A 15,591-nucleotide genomic window follows, 5' to 3' on the forward strand; every position below is an offset into this window, starting at 1 on the left:
GAATGTATAGCCTACCAAGTATGGCTACCTAAGCAAAGTAGTCTGCTCCATTACGCAAGTTCTCATGTTTTAGGACTATACTATGCCCACGGGGTTGAAAACTTACTGTACTTTTGCTCAAATCTTGAAGGAGAAATTGGGTGCAGTTGACGTTTTGAAATATTCGAAAAGTATTCGAAAGATATTTGCATTTATGAATAGTGACTATTCGATTCCAAGACCGAATTGAATAAGACACTACAGTCAAACCTCGATATAATGAACCTCGATTTAACAAAATTCGCGATGTAACAAGCTATTTTATTTCCCCCTCTTAGTTCTACTGAATTAATGAAACCTTGATATAACGAAATTCTCGATATAACAAAGTGTTTCGCTGCAAGTAGAATTTCGTTATATTGAGGTTTGAGTGTATTCAGTTTGTTGTTAGAAAATTTTGAATATTCGCACACCCCTACTGCACGCATCTGCCCCAAACTGACCTGGTGTTTCCTCCAGTGGTCACGGATGCGTGGCCGCACCTTCTTGTGCACCACAGCTTCCTGCATGTCCTCTAGGGACGGGTGCTGGCCCACTTCTTCCTCAAAGGGGAGCATGTACTCCTCCACTGGACCTACAAGGACACACACACACACATTGTGGCCACACTTGCATTTTATAATAAAATTTTGACACATTAGGGCAGCAGTTCTAAAGCCGGGTAGGCAGGCAAGTACAGGGCAACCTCGAGGAACCTGAGAAATATGTTCCGTTTATCAATCGGGAAATTCACTTGCCGAGATCCTCTACGTAGCGTTTTCATAAATAGGTAACTATCAGGAAAGGAATGTAGCCACTAGTTTATGTTGAAATAAATATAAAATGACAAGGCAGCTCTGTAACAGTTATTCACACAATTTATCTTAACTTTCTACTCACCATGTATTAAAAAATTTGTCATAGCTATTAGCGGCGAGAAGTTGGAGTGGCGCCCTCTACGAGTGACGTCACGGCCAGGACGGTGCTCGCTCGGCTACTGAGCGCGCTCGTTCCCTTCGTGCATGCTTGGAGTATTGGTGGCTCGAGCTGTACTTATTGAAGGATATGTCGGCTTATTTTTACTGTCATGCCTGAACGGCAGTTTCTTCAAAACTGCGAGGCGTGAAAATTTGTGGCATGGATATCGCAAGCTATGTAGCATTGAAGGGGTCTACTGGTTTTGCTATGCGTATATGCGCAGTGTCTGTCCATAAACTTTGTGTAAAAAGAATGTCTGCAATTTCAACACATGAAGTATGATGCTCCGCAAAACACTTAAAATTCCCTAAGTGCTTAGCTATGAGAGACATTGCATTTTGCAAGAAAAATCTTGGTATTGGTATTTGATGTCAATATTATAAATGCGTGATAGAAGGAAACTGCACAGCGAATCTTCTGATTCTTATTACTATGGTGAGTTGTTCTAGTCAAATATGGCTACTTTTTTAATGCGTAAAATGAAGAGTTAGGCGTGCATTTTGCATGAAAACGTTTGCTAATACTTTCACCATTCTCTGAAACAGGCACCCAGAAAACGCATTGCTCATGGTGGTTAACATGACGGCGCGTCACGTATAGTATGTGTATACTTCAATAATACCATAACAGCAATCACCTGAAAGAACAGTTTCGTGGTTAAGATCGAGAGCCTATCAATTGCAAGCGAGAGAATGTTTCATAGTAACCCTCAGTTGCCTTTATCGACACCATGGCACAGCCCTTGCGCAACTAAATCTACCGACTGTCGTTATGGCGAGGCACGCATTATTTGCGAAACCCATCAGTTTACTACAAATTCGAATTGAAACCATGAAGCAGTTATTTGAGCGTCAATTGCAATGCCTAAGGTATACTCGGGGCTATACAGCGCAGCTTAGGCTGCGCTGAGGAGGAAAATTCAAACGCCTTCTGCTTCACCATGTCTCGATCCTGGATTATTTAACTACGCAACCTGAGAACTATTCGCTTCGTGAGTACATAAAAGAGAACCTCACATACCCACCTCATATAGAGAAGACACCAGAAGCCCCAAATGAATTCACTTGATTTTTGACCTCCACAGGGGAATAATGATATCTTCAATAAGCCCCATACTGCTAATAAATGAGGCTTCGGCTTTTTTCTTTCTGCAGCCACACTGTCCAAAAGGCATATTTCACTATGAATTAGGGCTGAGCAGCCTGTGTCCGTTCGCCAAACAGATTCGTGATGTCTGTTCCTCAAGAAACAAGCAGTAGTAAATTGCACATATGAGTTGTACGTGTAGTACGGAACACTGAATAAATACTGATACATTCCTTTGCGTATTCTGTAAATAGCTGTAAGTCTTAATTAGATTTACTTCAATTTACCGCCACTTAATATTAACCGGTGAAGAACGGCCCAATTTTGAGAAGCAGTTAAAGAAACAAGTGGTGCTGGTTGAATTTAAACTGCATTGTCAGGTCCTCGTGTTACTGCCGAGCGTTTCTGTGAAGAAATGAAAACTTAGATATTTTACCATGAGGTACTCATCATAAGCAAACACGCTTTAATGGGTTAAAATCAAGGTAAATATAGCAGTCATGGTCACATGCTCGTTGCACCACTGCAGCTATGGTATCCTAAGTGGATTCTTATGTGCTATGTTTATGCGTTTGTGCTTTTATTAGTTACGCGCTATTTGTGCTTTTTTATTAGTCCCTCAATCTGCAAAGTCTAGATCTGCGCATGAAAAATACGCAATGGGCTGGTCTGAGCTCCTTCGGCTGGAACTGCAGCGTTGCCCTTGATAAATAAATTGTCTAGGAAATAAGCTCTTTGAATAAGTTTGCGCAAATGAAGGCGAGGTAAAAATCTATCTGAGATGATCGTCGTAAGTATACAAGCACAGGGAACTACAGCGAACAAGCGGAAGCACTGCAGAAGGCACCCAGACAGCGCCCGAACGGCAGCAGACGACAGGCGCAAGTCCTTGCCCTGACGTCACGCCGCTCGCAGCACCCCTGTAGGTCGTTGTCAGGGCTAATAGTCGGGTACAACTTAAGAAGACAGGAGAGGCCCCGCCTAGATGACCGAAGCGCAGCAGCCGATTGTCTCTGCGGCTAAAGAAATAGTCCCGCTGACGTGACTCGGTCCAGCTTGAAGAGCGGGCTACCATGTTCTCTGTCGGCGGGGACACCGGCCGTCTGGCTCATGAGGTCAGTCTAGAGTGCGCGCCCATTGTTGGAGGCTCGTATGCAACTGCCTTTGAGGGGCAAATGCCGCGGCCTTCTAAAGTTGTACCCAACTATAGCTTGCTTGACTGTTTGGCAGCAGTTTCTTTTAATGAATGGCTTTGTCTGCAGAAAACAGGCTCACTAAGCAGTATTTTATTGATGGAATTTATCAATTGCTAAGTTGATTTCTGGAGTCGCAAAGCAACACAGGGGATACTGCAGTGAAAAGCTCAGGATTAACTTTTGGCCCCCTTGGGTTCTCTAAAGCACAACCCCAATGCATTGCATGCGCACGCATTGCCAAAAAAAGAAAAAAAGTATCTGGCCAGTATATGCCCTATCAAAATGCGACTGCAGCAGAATTTAACCCTGGACTTTGTGCTTAGCAGAACACCATATCCCCAAAGCGGCATCCAGACGAAGGAAAGAAGTTTCACTTCACAGCAGGGAGTGTGCGTGCCGTGACAAACAATGTCACATTCTTGGTCGGCCAAGGTGTTGTAGCAGATCACGCCTAACACCTTTTACTGTGCCGATACTGAACAGACAGGGGGGACAGTGGGGTCTTGTCAACTAGTCTAGCAACCTTCACACCGTGCTTACTAGCGGAATCAAAATCACCACTGCCTTCGTGAGTGCCTGGTGGCCTTGTTCACTTTGCAATGATTGTTTTTCATTGGCACAGACATGTCAAAGCTCAGCGATGAAGCCTTTCGTGTTTTTCGCCGCGACATTTACTGCGGCAAAACAGCCCAAATACGACAGAGTACTTTGAAATTGACATCCCACTGATGTACCAGCATTGGGATTTTGGTACAAGAGCAAAAAAAAAACTGAAGTTTAGCCTTCATTTTCTCTTACACAGGACATTAACAAAAATGAGAGCTTCAAAAGAATACTGCATCAGTTTAAGCTCATTTACTGTACCTCTTTAGTGATCGTTAGTTAACGATCAGGCAGACATGGAAACTACCGCCAAAAAGAATGATGCTGAAAATGAGAAAGACTTGCCGTCCTGCGCCGAACAGCGCGAGATGAGCTCCCACAAGACCAGGCCACAAGCGTACATGTCGATGCGCAGGAACTGATCCTGGTTGAAGCTGATGGCACCCTCCAGTACCTCGGGGGCCATGTAACGGCGGGTGCCCACCTGTGCGAGAAGAGCCGCTGCGGCCTTTCCCGGAACATTTCTCCATGAGGGCACGTGTATTTACTAACAATTTGTTTCCACAAGCAATCACTGTGATGCATGGCAGGCAAGCAAGTAATGACCGCACATTCGACAAGGACAGTGGTCAAGTGCCCTACTCCTCGTTGTACCTAGCAGCACTAAGTATTAAATGAAAGTATGAATGCGATAAAGTAAGTTACGTCGTGGAGCACCTACATACCTGATGCAGAGAGCCAGACTTTTCTGGCTAAACCGCTATCATTCACACTCACCAATGAGTTCCCGAGTATGCAAACACAGTACGATCATGGTTACATCAAACTCGAATTTATTGAATTGTTGTCTATATTGAACATTTGTAAGATCCCCATGAAAATCCCATGCAAAAGTATAGCAATGTACCGCCAGATTCGATACATCAAACGCTGTGCCGCGCTGTGCCCCTTTAAGTGCTCTTTTCCTAATGGCGACGACATCACTTCAATTGCGTCGTCGGAAATATTTAATGCCGACAAATTTGAAACAGCACTGAATTGGCAGACGCTGTCTAACTAGAGATTGAATCTAAAGGGCAGTTCACACCATGAAGTAAAACTGGGCAGGGTGCTCTCAGTTTTGCTCGCTGCGCATATGAAAGGCTCGTGCAAACTACGGCCGTTAGTTATTGGCAAGAGCAGATTGCCACTCCGCTTCAAAAACGCGAAAGGCCGCCCGGTCCGATGCGCATTCCACAAGAAAGCTTGGATGGCACTCGATCTTTTCACTGAGTGGCGCCAGCATGGGAGGCCAAACTGGAGATGACGCGCTGCCGGGTTTTATTTTTCTGTAGACAAGGGCTTTCCGTGAACGACATTTTAGGATTTCACGAATGGCCAAAATGAATTCAACCCCAACCTCTACTTGGACGGATCTTTACATTACAGTTTGAACTGAGCAAAACCACTGCAGGCCACATCTACACCAGTGCGTAAGACTAATCGCAGTGTGATTCGTGGGTCAGTGCCGAACACGTTTCATTCATGCTGGCACGTTTACAAAACCTAAGTGGCAATAGACTCGGATGTTCCACAAGCTGAAAGCCACTTTCAAAACTAGCCACGCGTGTGTGTAGTGATGGATGTCACCAATGCAGGGGCCAGAGGGGAAGGGCCAAGAATGAAGGGGTGTACCGGCTGCGAGGCATCAGAACACTGAGAGGCCCGCAACAAGAGACGTACAGACTATTTAGGGCAGTCGAGAAGCGGGGACGACTGATTTCAACAGGAAGTGGGTTCCGAAACTCAACATAACAGTCCGCCTGGCTCGTTGCCCACGTATTATGATCGGTCGTTTAGACGCCGTATTGTTGGTACTGCAACACGCGACCGGGCACGTTCATGCACGATTTGCAGTCATCATCATCAGCCTATATTTATGTCCACTGTAGGACAAAGGCCTCTCCCTGCGATCTCCAATTACCTCTGTCTTGCGCTAGCTGATTCCAACTTGCGCTTGCAAATTTCCCAACTTCATCACCCCACCTAGTTTTCTGTCGTCCTCGACTGCGCTTCCCTTCTCTTGGTAACTATTCTGTAACTCTAATGGTTGGCCGGTTATCCATCCTACGCATTACACGGCCAACCCAACTCCATTTCTTCCGCTTAATGCCAACTAGAATATCGGCTATCCCCGTTTGTTCTCTGATCCACACCGCTCTCTTCTTGTCTCTTAACGTTAGTCCTAAGATTTTTCGTTCCATCGCTCTTTGTGCGGTCCTTAACTTGAACTCGAGCTTCTTTGTTAACCTCCAAGTTTCTGCCCCATATGTCAGCACCGGTAGAATGCAATGATTGCACACTTTTCATTTCAACGACAGTGGTAAGCTCCCAGTCAGGATTTGGAAATGCCTGCCATATGCACTCCAACCCAATTTTATTCTTCTGTAAATTTCTTTCTCATGATCAGGGTCCCCTGTGAGTAATTGACCTAGATAAACGTACTCCTTTACAGACTCTAGAGGCTGAGTGGCGATCCTGAATTCTTGTTCCCTTGCCAGGCTATTGAACATTATCTTTGTCTTCTGCATATTCATCTTCAACCCAATTCTTACACTTTCTTGATTAAGGTCCTCAATCATTTGCTGTAATTCATCTCCATTGTTGCTGAATAGGACAATGTCATCTGCAAACCGAAGGTTGCTGAGATATTAGCCGTTGATCCTCACTCCTAAGCCTTCCCAGTCTAAGAGCTTGAATACTTCTAAGCATGCAGTGAATAGCATTGGAGAGGTTGTGTCTCCTTGCCTGGACCCTTTCTTGATAGGTAACTTCCTACTTTTCTTGTGGAGAACCAAGGTAGCTGTGGAATCCTTGTAGATATTTGCGAAGATATTCACGTATGCCTCCTGTACTCCTTGATTACGCAATGCCTCTACGACTGCTGGGATCTCTACTGAATCAAATGCCTTTTCATAATCTATGAAAGCCATATAGAGAGGTTGATTGTACTCTGCAGATTTCTCGATTACCTGATTGATGACATGGATATGATCGTAGAATATCCCTTCCTGAAGCCAGCCTGTTCTCTTGGTTGGCTGGAGTCAAGTGTTGCCCTGATTCTATTGGAAATTATCTTGGTGAATATTTTATACAATACTGAAAGCAAGCTAATGGGTCTATAATTCTTCAATTCTTTAACGTCTCCCTTCTTATGGATTAGTATAATGTTGGCGTTCTTCCAGCTCTCTGGTACGCTTGAAGTTGTGAGGCATTGCGTATAAAGGGCCGCAAGTTTTTCAAGCACGATATCTCCTCCATCTTTGATTAAATCTACTGTTATTCCATCTTCTCCAGCAGCTTTTCCCCTGGTCATGTCTTTCAAGGCCCTTCTAACTTCATCGCTAGTTATAGAAGGAGCCTCTGTATCCGGTTCATCACTATTTCGAATGAAAGTATCTTGGCTGTTTTGGGCACTGTACAGGTCAGTATAGAATTAACGTGCACCAAACGTGTACCAAAGAGTAAACACAGCTATTAAAACTACGCGGCGTACATGTCACATCGCTTGACCCGTGGCTTGGTACGATGCTGTTGATGATGATGATTTATTGGCATCCCCTTTGAAAAGGGGCGGTGACAAATCATCACCTAGCCTGCTTGAGTTAACCAGGTACTTGCAACATGCAACTGCTACATGTCGGGACATATGGTGCAACTGCAATGCACAGTTTGCAGGTACTGGCGTGCATCTCACATTGTGTGACAAGTGGCCATTTCGTCAGTCCCATCAGGGTCGAAGTACCGGAAGTCAACTGTACCATAAAATTTCTGCTATTTGCTGGTTGTTTCATTTATTTGTTTATTTGAAAAATACCTCGCAGGCACCACTCAGGGCACTGAGTTAATGAGGCCTCAAAATAACTAAATCAAGGAAAATAAAGAAATCAAAAACATATATTAGGGCCCAAATGCAGAAAAAGAAAAGGGGGGGGGGGGGGGTAAACATTCAAAGGGCATTATCATAACTAGCAAACAAGGCGGAAAAATAAAACCCTTGAATGTTTACATCATCGTCACCATCATCCTACTTTATGTCTAATGCAGGACAGAGGACTCTCTTAGCGATCTCCAATTAACCCTGTCTTGCAGCAGCACACACCATCCTGTGCCTGCAAGGTCCATAATTTCAACCGACCGCCTAATCTCCGGTTGTCCTAGACTGCATTTTATTTCTTTTGGGTTATACTACCGGTAATCTGCTCTTGCCCCATTACATGACCTGCCGACTCTGCTCCTTGCTCTTAAGGAACTCATGGGTCTTTCTCCAATTTTCTGCCCCATACGTTAGTACTGCTAGAGTTTAATGATTTTACACTTGACAGTGGTAAGCTGCCGGTCACGACTTGGTATGAGCTCCACCCTTATTTTTATTCTGCGGAAGAATCTACAGAAGAAAATTAACGTATTCATGTTCAATTTTTGCACCGACTCCTGCGACATCTGGCAACTCAGTGGTGAGCATGAGCCAATAAACCACAAGCAAGCACACTGGGAGCAGAGGAGCAATCACCTGTCCGTGTGCCTGCCTTGGCGACACCCCGCTGGGGAAGCCCAGGGCGAGGCCGAAGTCAGCGATGCAGGCCGTCATGTCAGCCTTGAGCAGCACGTTCTTGCTCTTGAAGTCGCGGTGCGCCAGCGGGGGCTTGTAGCCTTCTAGCTTGTTGGCCGGTCGCTCCCCGTGCATGTGGGCCAGTCCCAGGGCGATGCCCTCGCTTATCTTCAGCACCTCGCCCCAGCTCACCAGGTGAGCCTGTGAGAAGAACACCGCATTTGCGACACACTCAGCACGGCTGCACAGTTTTTCATACACTAAATTGGGGCTGGGCCGGGATGGTATAACGATTCTATTCCAATGCAATTCCTTTTCGTGCTTTTTCAGGGGTCTGAGTGGCACTCTGCCCACATTGTCACCGACACCAGCTGGCCATGAATGGTGAATAAGGAAGGAATAGAATCTAGCAAAAGGAATCCTTACATTATACTGGCCCTGCATTTCGTGATGATTCTTTCCCTTACACAACTGTCATGCTTTCTGCCACTATAATTCTTTTAAGATTTCCTTAGGCCCATGCTATCAAGCACACTACACTAGACTTCGGAATTGCAAAAGGTGGCAAAGTCTGGATGAGGCTCAAAATGAGTAGGGTTGTGCAATTATAGTAATTACTGTCGTTCTTGACTCAATTAGGGCAGCTTGCAGCAGAAAACTAGTGAAATCGAAAGTAATGAGGAAAGAATTGTGGATATACCACAATCGGCTTGCTGCCTAGAGCAAAGACCTAGGCAACAAGCAGATGCAGTAAATTGAGCCATAGAAGTACTGGTTCCCCACCACACATCACATCCTGCAAACAATAATGCTAGCTTTTTTTTTCTCATAATTTTCAAGTTTTTGTCTTATACATCTACACACATTTCAAACGACAAATTCTGCACCATGCATCTTCTGCATCAACTTCATTATGTGCATTATTTTACTGCAGTTAGCCTCTGAACTACAACATGCATCACATTGCTCCCTCTTGTTTACAAACGTGCATCTCTCCTGAACAAAGAAAACACAGAAAGCGTAAGCTGTTTCGAAGCCCGAAAGCTGTTGCTACAAACAAGAAAGAAGCACCTAGCGAAAGGTTCAATCCTTTCCAAACAGAAGACAATCTGTGCCTCGAAAATGTGCTGCAATACTGTATGCTCCTGGTACCAGGGAGGCCTTAGTCCGCATTCTTCACATGTTTCACGTGAACACGTCACACAAGCCAACAAAGGAGCTTAGACACACGCTTGTAGGTGTAAATGACTAGCTTACGAAAAAGTGTCCGGGTGTTGTTACAAAACTTGCAATCGTGTGCAGATCGGTGAAACTGGAAGTTTTGAAAGACACCTCAGCCAACACTGCTATGATGTTAAAAAGCAAGAAGCGTCTTGAAGCGCTATTGCCGAACATTCTACGTTGACAGAACATGGTACTGACTGAGGAAGAGAACATGCGGTAGCCACTGAAAGAAATCTCACCTCGAGTCATTACTAATACAAACAAATGGAACCACCCCGAATCGCAATGGTGGGAGCCTCATTTCTGTTTACGCTCACTTTTCCTGCCATCGGTTAACGAGTATAAACTGACTTCAAAGAAGCGGCCTACTTTGAGGTGGTCGGAGAGCGATCCTCTCTCGTGGTACTCGGTGACCAGCCAGTACTCGGTGTGATTCAGGTCGCCATGCTTCGTGGAGCCGAGGAAGGCCAGCAGGTTCTCGTGCTTCATCTGGGGCATCTTGAAGATCTCCTTCTCCACCATCCATGAGTTCTTGTCCTGCGCATCGTTCAAGGAGACTTGAAGCCATCACCACAGCTTAACTAAACGCAGCGATAGCAATCGGAAGGAGCCAGTTAACGCTTTCAGTGTCGGTGTTTTTTGGAGGTGACGCACCTCCATAGCCAGGTTTTTTCCCCTCGGATATTATAAAACGAACACAACAGTCTATTTTTGGCTGTGCGGAAATTCAAAAATGACGCAGACAATCGTAAATGTTCTCTTGGTGTGGTCCTCACGTTTCTATTTGACAGACGAAATGTCAAACGAAATGTGGAGGGACAGAAATGCGGAAACGTACCGGTACATCAGCGGCAATGAAAGGGTTAAAGTAGTTCACTGACAGAAATGTAAAGTACGGGTTCTGGCTGCAGGTGATGCTAAAATACAAAAGAAAACAGTGCTCAAGTCTTGGAACATAAAGGGTTTTCACATGCTCAGAGTTCATAACAGCTTATGTGAGAACAAAAGACACGATAACAGACAGATTTTTAAGGTCTTCCAACGCCCTAGCAAAGCATTCTCGTTCTGCTTGACAAGGACAAACTACTCTAGAACACGAATGTCACCGGCCCATCCATGTTGTCCAGTGCAAAACGAAGGTTGTTTCTCCCAGTAATCTTCACTTCCTTTTTTTGTAATGTACCAGTCTGACTCTGTTCAACGCTTGCAAGTTATCCAATCTCACCACGCCACGTAATCCTCTACATTTCTCTTCCCGGGCACCCGCTGTTACTCCAATGGCGAAGTGGTGAGTTATTTACTGTTTATCTGTTCCACCATTGCACGGCCTGCCCAACTTCACTCCTTCCACTCTAGATTGCTCTCAAACAATAATTATAACTCCAGAACATGTTATGCATGAGGCCTGTATGCAGCCCTCTCTCGCACTTCACAAGTGCCATCTGACAACGCTGCGGCAAAGTTCGAGCTTGGTGCATGTTTGAATATATATTCAGACGAGATTGAATATATATAGATATATGACGCCCGTTCGGTTTCCCCCCGCACTAAACAAATTTTGAAGGCTTTATTTTTTTTTTTTTTGTCGTTGAACAGGGGCACATACCCAAGTGATCTAGATTTGTGTGATAGAGGTTCACTGAAGAGTGGTACAAAACCGGTAGCACATACCCAGAGACCCAAGTTGGCGTCAAAGAGGTTCATTGAAGATTGGCACATACCCAGTGCTAATACCCAGTGACCCAAGCTGGTCGGACGGTTGCTTTCGAACCCGGTTCCCTCAGCACAGCAGCCCGATGCGCTACCCATTAGACCATGGACTACCCCGTGACCCAAGTCGGCAGGAAAATGGTTATAAGACACAGATAGACAGACAGACAAACACAGACAAACAGACAGACAGACACCGGGAAGTACTTGAAGTAGCCTGAAAATACCAATTGCATTGAAAGAAATCAAGGGTTCCAAGAACCAAAGCAACGTTCTATGTGATAGAAAAAAAAGAAGAGTTTTGTAGTTAAAGCGTACATATTGGTATACCCGTTGGGTGTTCCCTTTAAAAGTGGACCCTAAAACATACGGTACGACTGTTTACCTTGCGACTTTTATATTCAAGGCAAAAGTGATCATGGTAACTTTTTGCCATTCTCCTGGTTGAACAGTTTTTAAATGTGACAAATGAACTTGCGAAGTCAATACTGTCACAAACATCTCAGCTAAATACAGTTAAACCTCAATATAACGAAGTTGGTAAAATCGGTGCTTTACTTCGTTATCACCATACTGAAATTAAACCTTTTAAGCAAAATGCAGTGGCTGGCCAATTATTGAAAATTACTGTTGTTATATACAGAACGGACCTTAAAAATGTCCATAATCGGGCAATCCGAAGAACTAGTTTCAATAACAAACAAAGAAGTTAATATTGTTGAACTTGAAGGTCGGTGGCCACTTTGGTGCCGCGTCTCCGAAGTCATCTCTTCACAGCAGCCATCAGTCACACGAAAAGCCGAAACAGAAATGCATCCAACGCACTGTGGTGACCATCATCACAGCTTGCCAACAAAACCTCAGATGTCGCCCCGAGTGATACGACACCGAATGCTATGTTCACCGAACCGAACCGCTCCCAACACAGTCCGTTCAATGCGGCATCAAAACCCATACATGCCGCAAAAAAGGTCCGGTTGGTTTCCCCCCGCACCGAACAAATTTTGAAGGATATTTTTTTTTTTGTCTTTGAACAGTGGCACATACCCAGTGGACCTAGGTTTGTGAGATAGAGGTTCACTGAAGAGAGGAACAAAACCGGTAGCACATACCCAGAGAGCAGAGACCGAAGTTGGCGTCAAAGATGATATGAGTGGCAAAGAATCGAGCAGAAGGCATCGCTACAAAACTGCGGTCCAGGCTTCCGGGACCTTCGCTGCGATAAAAGGCTGATTGCCCAGTCCGCTCTAGGCTAACTGAAGAGCCTGGTGGTGTTCACCGAACCGAAAACAGTTGCGGAAGAGGTTCTAGGTCGTACTGTAACAGGCTCTACAGTGCTCAACGGTCAAGTTATTACCTGGGGTGGAAAGATCTTGACTGCGACGAATTGCAGTCCCCAGCGGGCCTTCCAGACGGCTCCGAAGCGGCCCTGTGCCTTGACCTCCATCAGCTGGATGGCCTTGGGTGCGAGGGCGGGCGAGGGCAGAGGGGTGGGCTCTGCCGTGGGCACTTCAGCAAAGTGGCCCTGCCGCTGCTTGCGCCGCTGCTGCCAGCACAGCCCCGCCAGTGCCGCCGCCAGTGCCACCAGGGGCACCAGGCAGTAGGCCACCACTGTCTCGGTCCGGTAGCTGCCCCGAGGGGCCAGTTGCACAGGTGGCGACTGTTTCGTTGACGCTGCATCACAACACAAGACCGGCTGTCATGCGCTTGTTATCGCCACTGTCACAGGCCTCTGGTGCAGGACCAAGGCCTCTCCCAGTGATCCCTACTTCCATTTTGTCTTGCATCAGCCTGACTCTGTCCTATGCCTCCAAGTTTTCTAATCTCACCCAGCCATGCAATCATCTGCATTTTCCATCCCAAAGCACCCATTCTGTTACTCCAATGAACCACTTGTTGCCTAAATTATGAACTGGGCAAGTTATCTACTTGTTATCTACTGTGGTATTACATGGCCTGCCCAACTCCACTCGTTCCTCTCAATCTCAATTAGAATTATCAACTACCGGTGTTTGCCCTCTAATCCATAATTTATGTTGCCTAACATCATAATAGAGCTAAAACACTGGCTATATAATATAGCACAAAGCAGCTAAAGGTATGATCCTAGTCTATCCTAAAATGTGCCTGCCCTGACTTGCATGTTCGTGGAGCAAGACGAGACATGGACCCCATGCAAAACTAACGCTATAAGCACCCATCGACCATGTTTTGCACGTGTTCCTGGTTTTCCCCTCCTTGTCCTGTAAGATTCACTCACAGTTTCAATCTAAGGATATTTCCAAATACATCACAGTGCTAATTTTGGGCTGTTTAATGCAAACTTGGGTGAAGAAAGAAACAGCACTTTAGAACAGGACAAATGCTCCAGACAAAACATGTGAGTGCTCCACTGAGCGATTGATTAATTGATTGGGTTTAGCATCCCACAGAACTACAGGGGCTGGGGGGGGGGGGGGGGGGGGTAGTTGAGCACTCCAGAATAAGTTCGACCACCTGGGGTTCCTCCGTGCATGCCTAAATCCAAGTTCATAAGCGTTTTTTGCAATCTGCCCCAATGAGAATGCGACTACAGTGGCCAAGAATCAAACACGCAATCTCATGGTCAGCAGCAAAAACCCCACAGCCACTGATCCACCACTGCAGGCATGAGCAATCCAACTTATGAATTCAAGAGGCTCTTACAAGAGTAGTTGTTCTAGCGTTGACAGACACGTACAGAAGATGGGGCACAGAAAGTGGAAACACAACAGTGAAAACAAAAAGACACTAAAATTAGTTAAAAATAGTACTAAAAATAATTTGAATATATAACAGGGTTCTCCCCAAAAACTTGAGGGGTGGACATTACGCAATAGGGGGGTGGGCGTTGCTCTAAAATATATGCTAATGAAAAATCATGTTGACTATTTGCGTCAATGCAGCAGTCATAAACGAGTTGCTATAAATCAAACATGCACGGACACATGAAGTGTTTAGTGTGTCCTGCACTCCCCCTTCTTGTGTCCATGTCTGACAGAGCGAGAACAAGTTAAATATGCATAACCAAGTCACCCAAATCACCACCCTGACTTGCAGTAAAGAAATTCTACGGCACTCAGAGCTTTCGTGTGTCGTCTGCTACATGTCCAAGTGACATGTGCCTTTCTTCACACGAACACAAGTTTCACGAGTTTTCTACCCAAGATCGTTTTACAGGCAACTGAAGTCAAAGAACTATAATAAATTCTGAACAAGCCCAATTATTTAGGGAAACTACCTCGATGTAGCAAACAGATTCATAATCATTCTTCCATTCGGACGAATTGAGGAAAAAGCAAAGGCCCTTGAGTGAATTTTCAATTTGAAGGCATGCTCAACTAGGCGGCAGAGTTAAGAGACTGTAAAAATGGCACCACTAGCATGCACACATCAATGCAATAACACAACAAAGGAACTGGTGTAGGGAGCCACCAAGACCTTTATTTGACAAAATGTTTTTCACTAAGGGCTCATAGCAACATTTATTAAAAAAAAAAAAACAGTTTTCAAGGACGTCCAAAGCCTTGACAAAGCATGCTAAAGGTCATTATGCTTGACAACTTAAAATACACGACTAGGAAACATTCTTATTGGACACAGAATGATGGGTGCGGGGGAGCCTTTTTATTTATTAAACTGTCACCAATCACTACAAAAGTCACCTAAATTTCTTCTGGCTGTGCCAACAGGAATGAAGCGCGAATGGGTGCTGAAACTGGCTCGCAGAAACAAGTATTATCGGAAATTATTTTTGTGCACCCTGCCAGTTCCCAGTATGTTTGGACCTTCATTTTCACACACACGAAAAATCATAAGTCGAAAGTTTCATGCCAGCCCTCCTTTGATGCATTGCACACGCAAACACACAAAAATCGACATGCTGTGTTCAAAAAGTGCCATGAACCAAAAATGCCGCAATCTTTCAGAGACCACTTACAAAGCGAGTTTGAAGTGTACACGGCAGAGGGCTTCAAGTTAGTGTTGCACAGGTCGCCCTCGCAGCAGCAGAAAAGAAGCTGGACACTTGGCTCTCGCCGTGTCTCGGCACAATGTTGGCTCTGACTGCAGTCGTGGTTGTTTCCCACCCAGCAACCTGAACACAAAAGCATGAAAACACAGAGCGTAAAACATGACGCATGTGTAGCATTGGCAATGTTATTTCAC

General features: G+C 45.2%; 2 protein-coding genes across 5 annotated transcripts in view; both read right to left on the reverse strand.

Annotated features, from left to right (window-relative positions):
* LOC119455414 (activin receptor type-2B) overlaps positions 1–15,591 on the reverse strand; it is a 123,831-nt gene that overhangs the window by 20,039 nt on the left and 88,201 nt on the right. The gene's annotated exons all lie outside the window — the stretch shown is intronic.
* The window catches only part of LOC119455415 (activin receptor type-2B), a 34,615-nt gene that overhangs the window by 7,445 nt on the left and 11,579 nt on the right, over positions 1–15,591 (reverse strand). Inside the window, exons 3-8 of one of the 2 annotated variants that reach the window (XM_037716822.2) lie at positions 15,365–15,520; positions 12,764–13,080; positions 10,066–10,233; positions 8,434–8,673; positions 4,227–4,365; positions 483–613 (exon numbers count right to left, since the gene is read on the reverse strand). In XM_037716822.2, coding sequence (XP_037572750.1) covers positions 483–613; positions 4,227–4,365; positions 8,434–8,673; positions 10,066–10,233; positions 12,764–13,080; positions 15,365–15,520 — 1,151 coding nt within the window. Of the gene's footprint in view, positions 1–482; positions 614–4,226; positions 4,390–8,433; positions 8,674–10,065; positions 10,234–12,763; positions 13,081–15,364; positions 15,521–15,591 lie in introns of both variants that reach the window. The other variant, XM_037716821.2, reaches the window with a different exon arrangement.

The sequence above is a fragment of the Dermacentor silvarum genome, chromosome 6 (assembly GCF_013339745.2).
Source record: "Dermacentor silvarum isolate Dsil-2018 chromosome 6, BIME_Dsil_1.4, whole genome shotgun sequence".
Taxonomy (NCBI): domain Eukaryota; kingdom Metazoa; phylum Arthropoda; class Arachnida; order Ixodida; family Ixodidae; genus Dermacentor; species Dermacentor silvarum.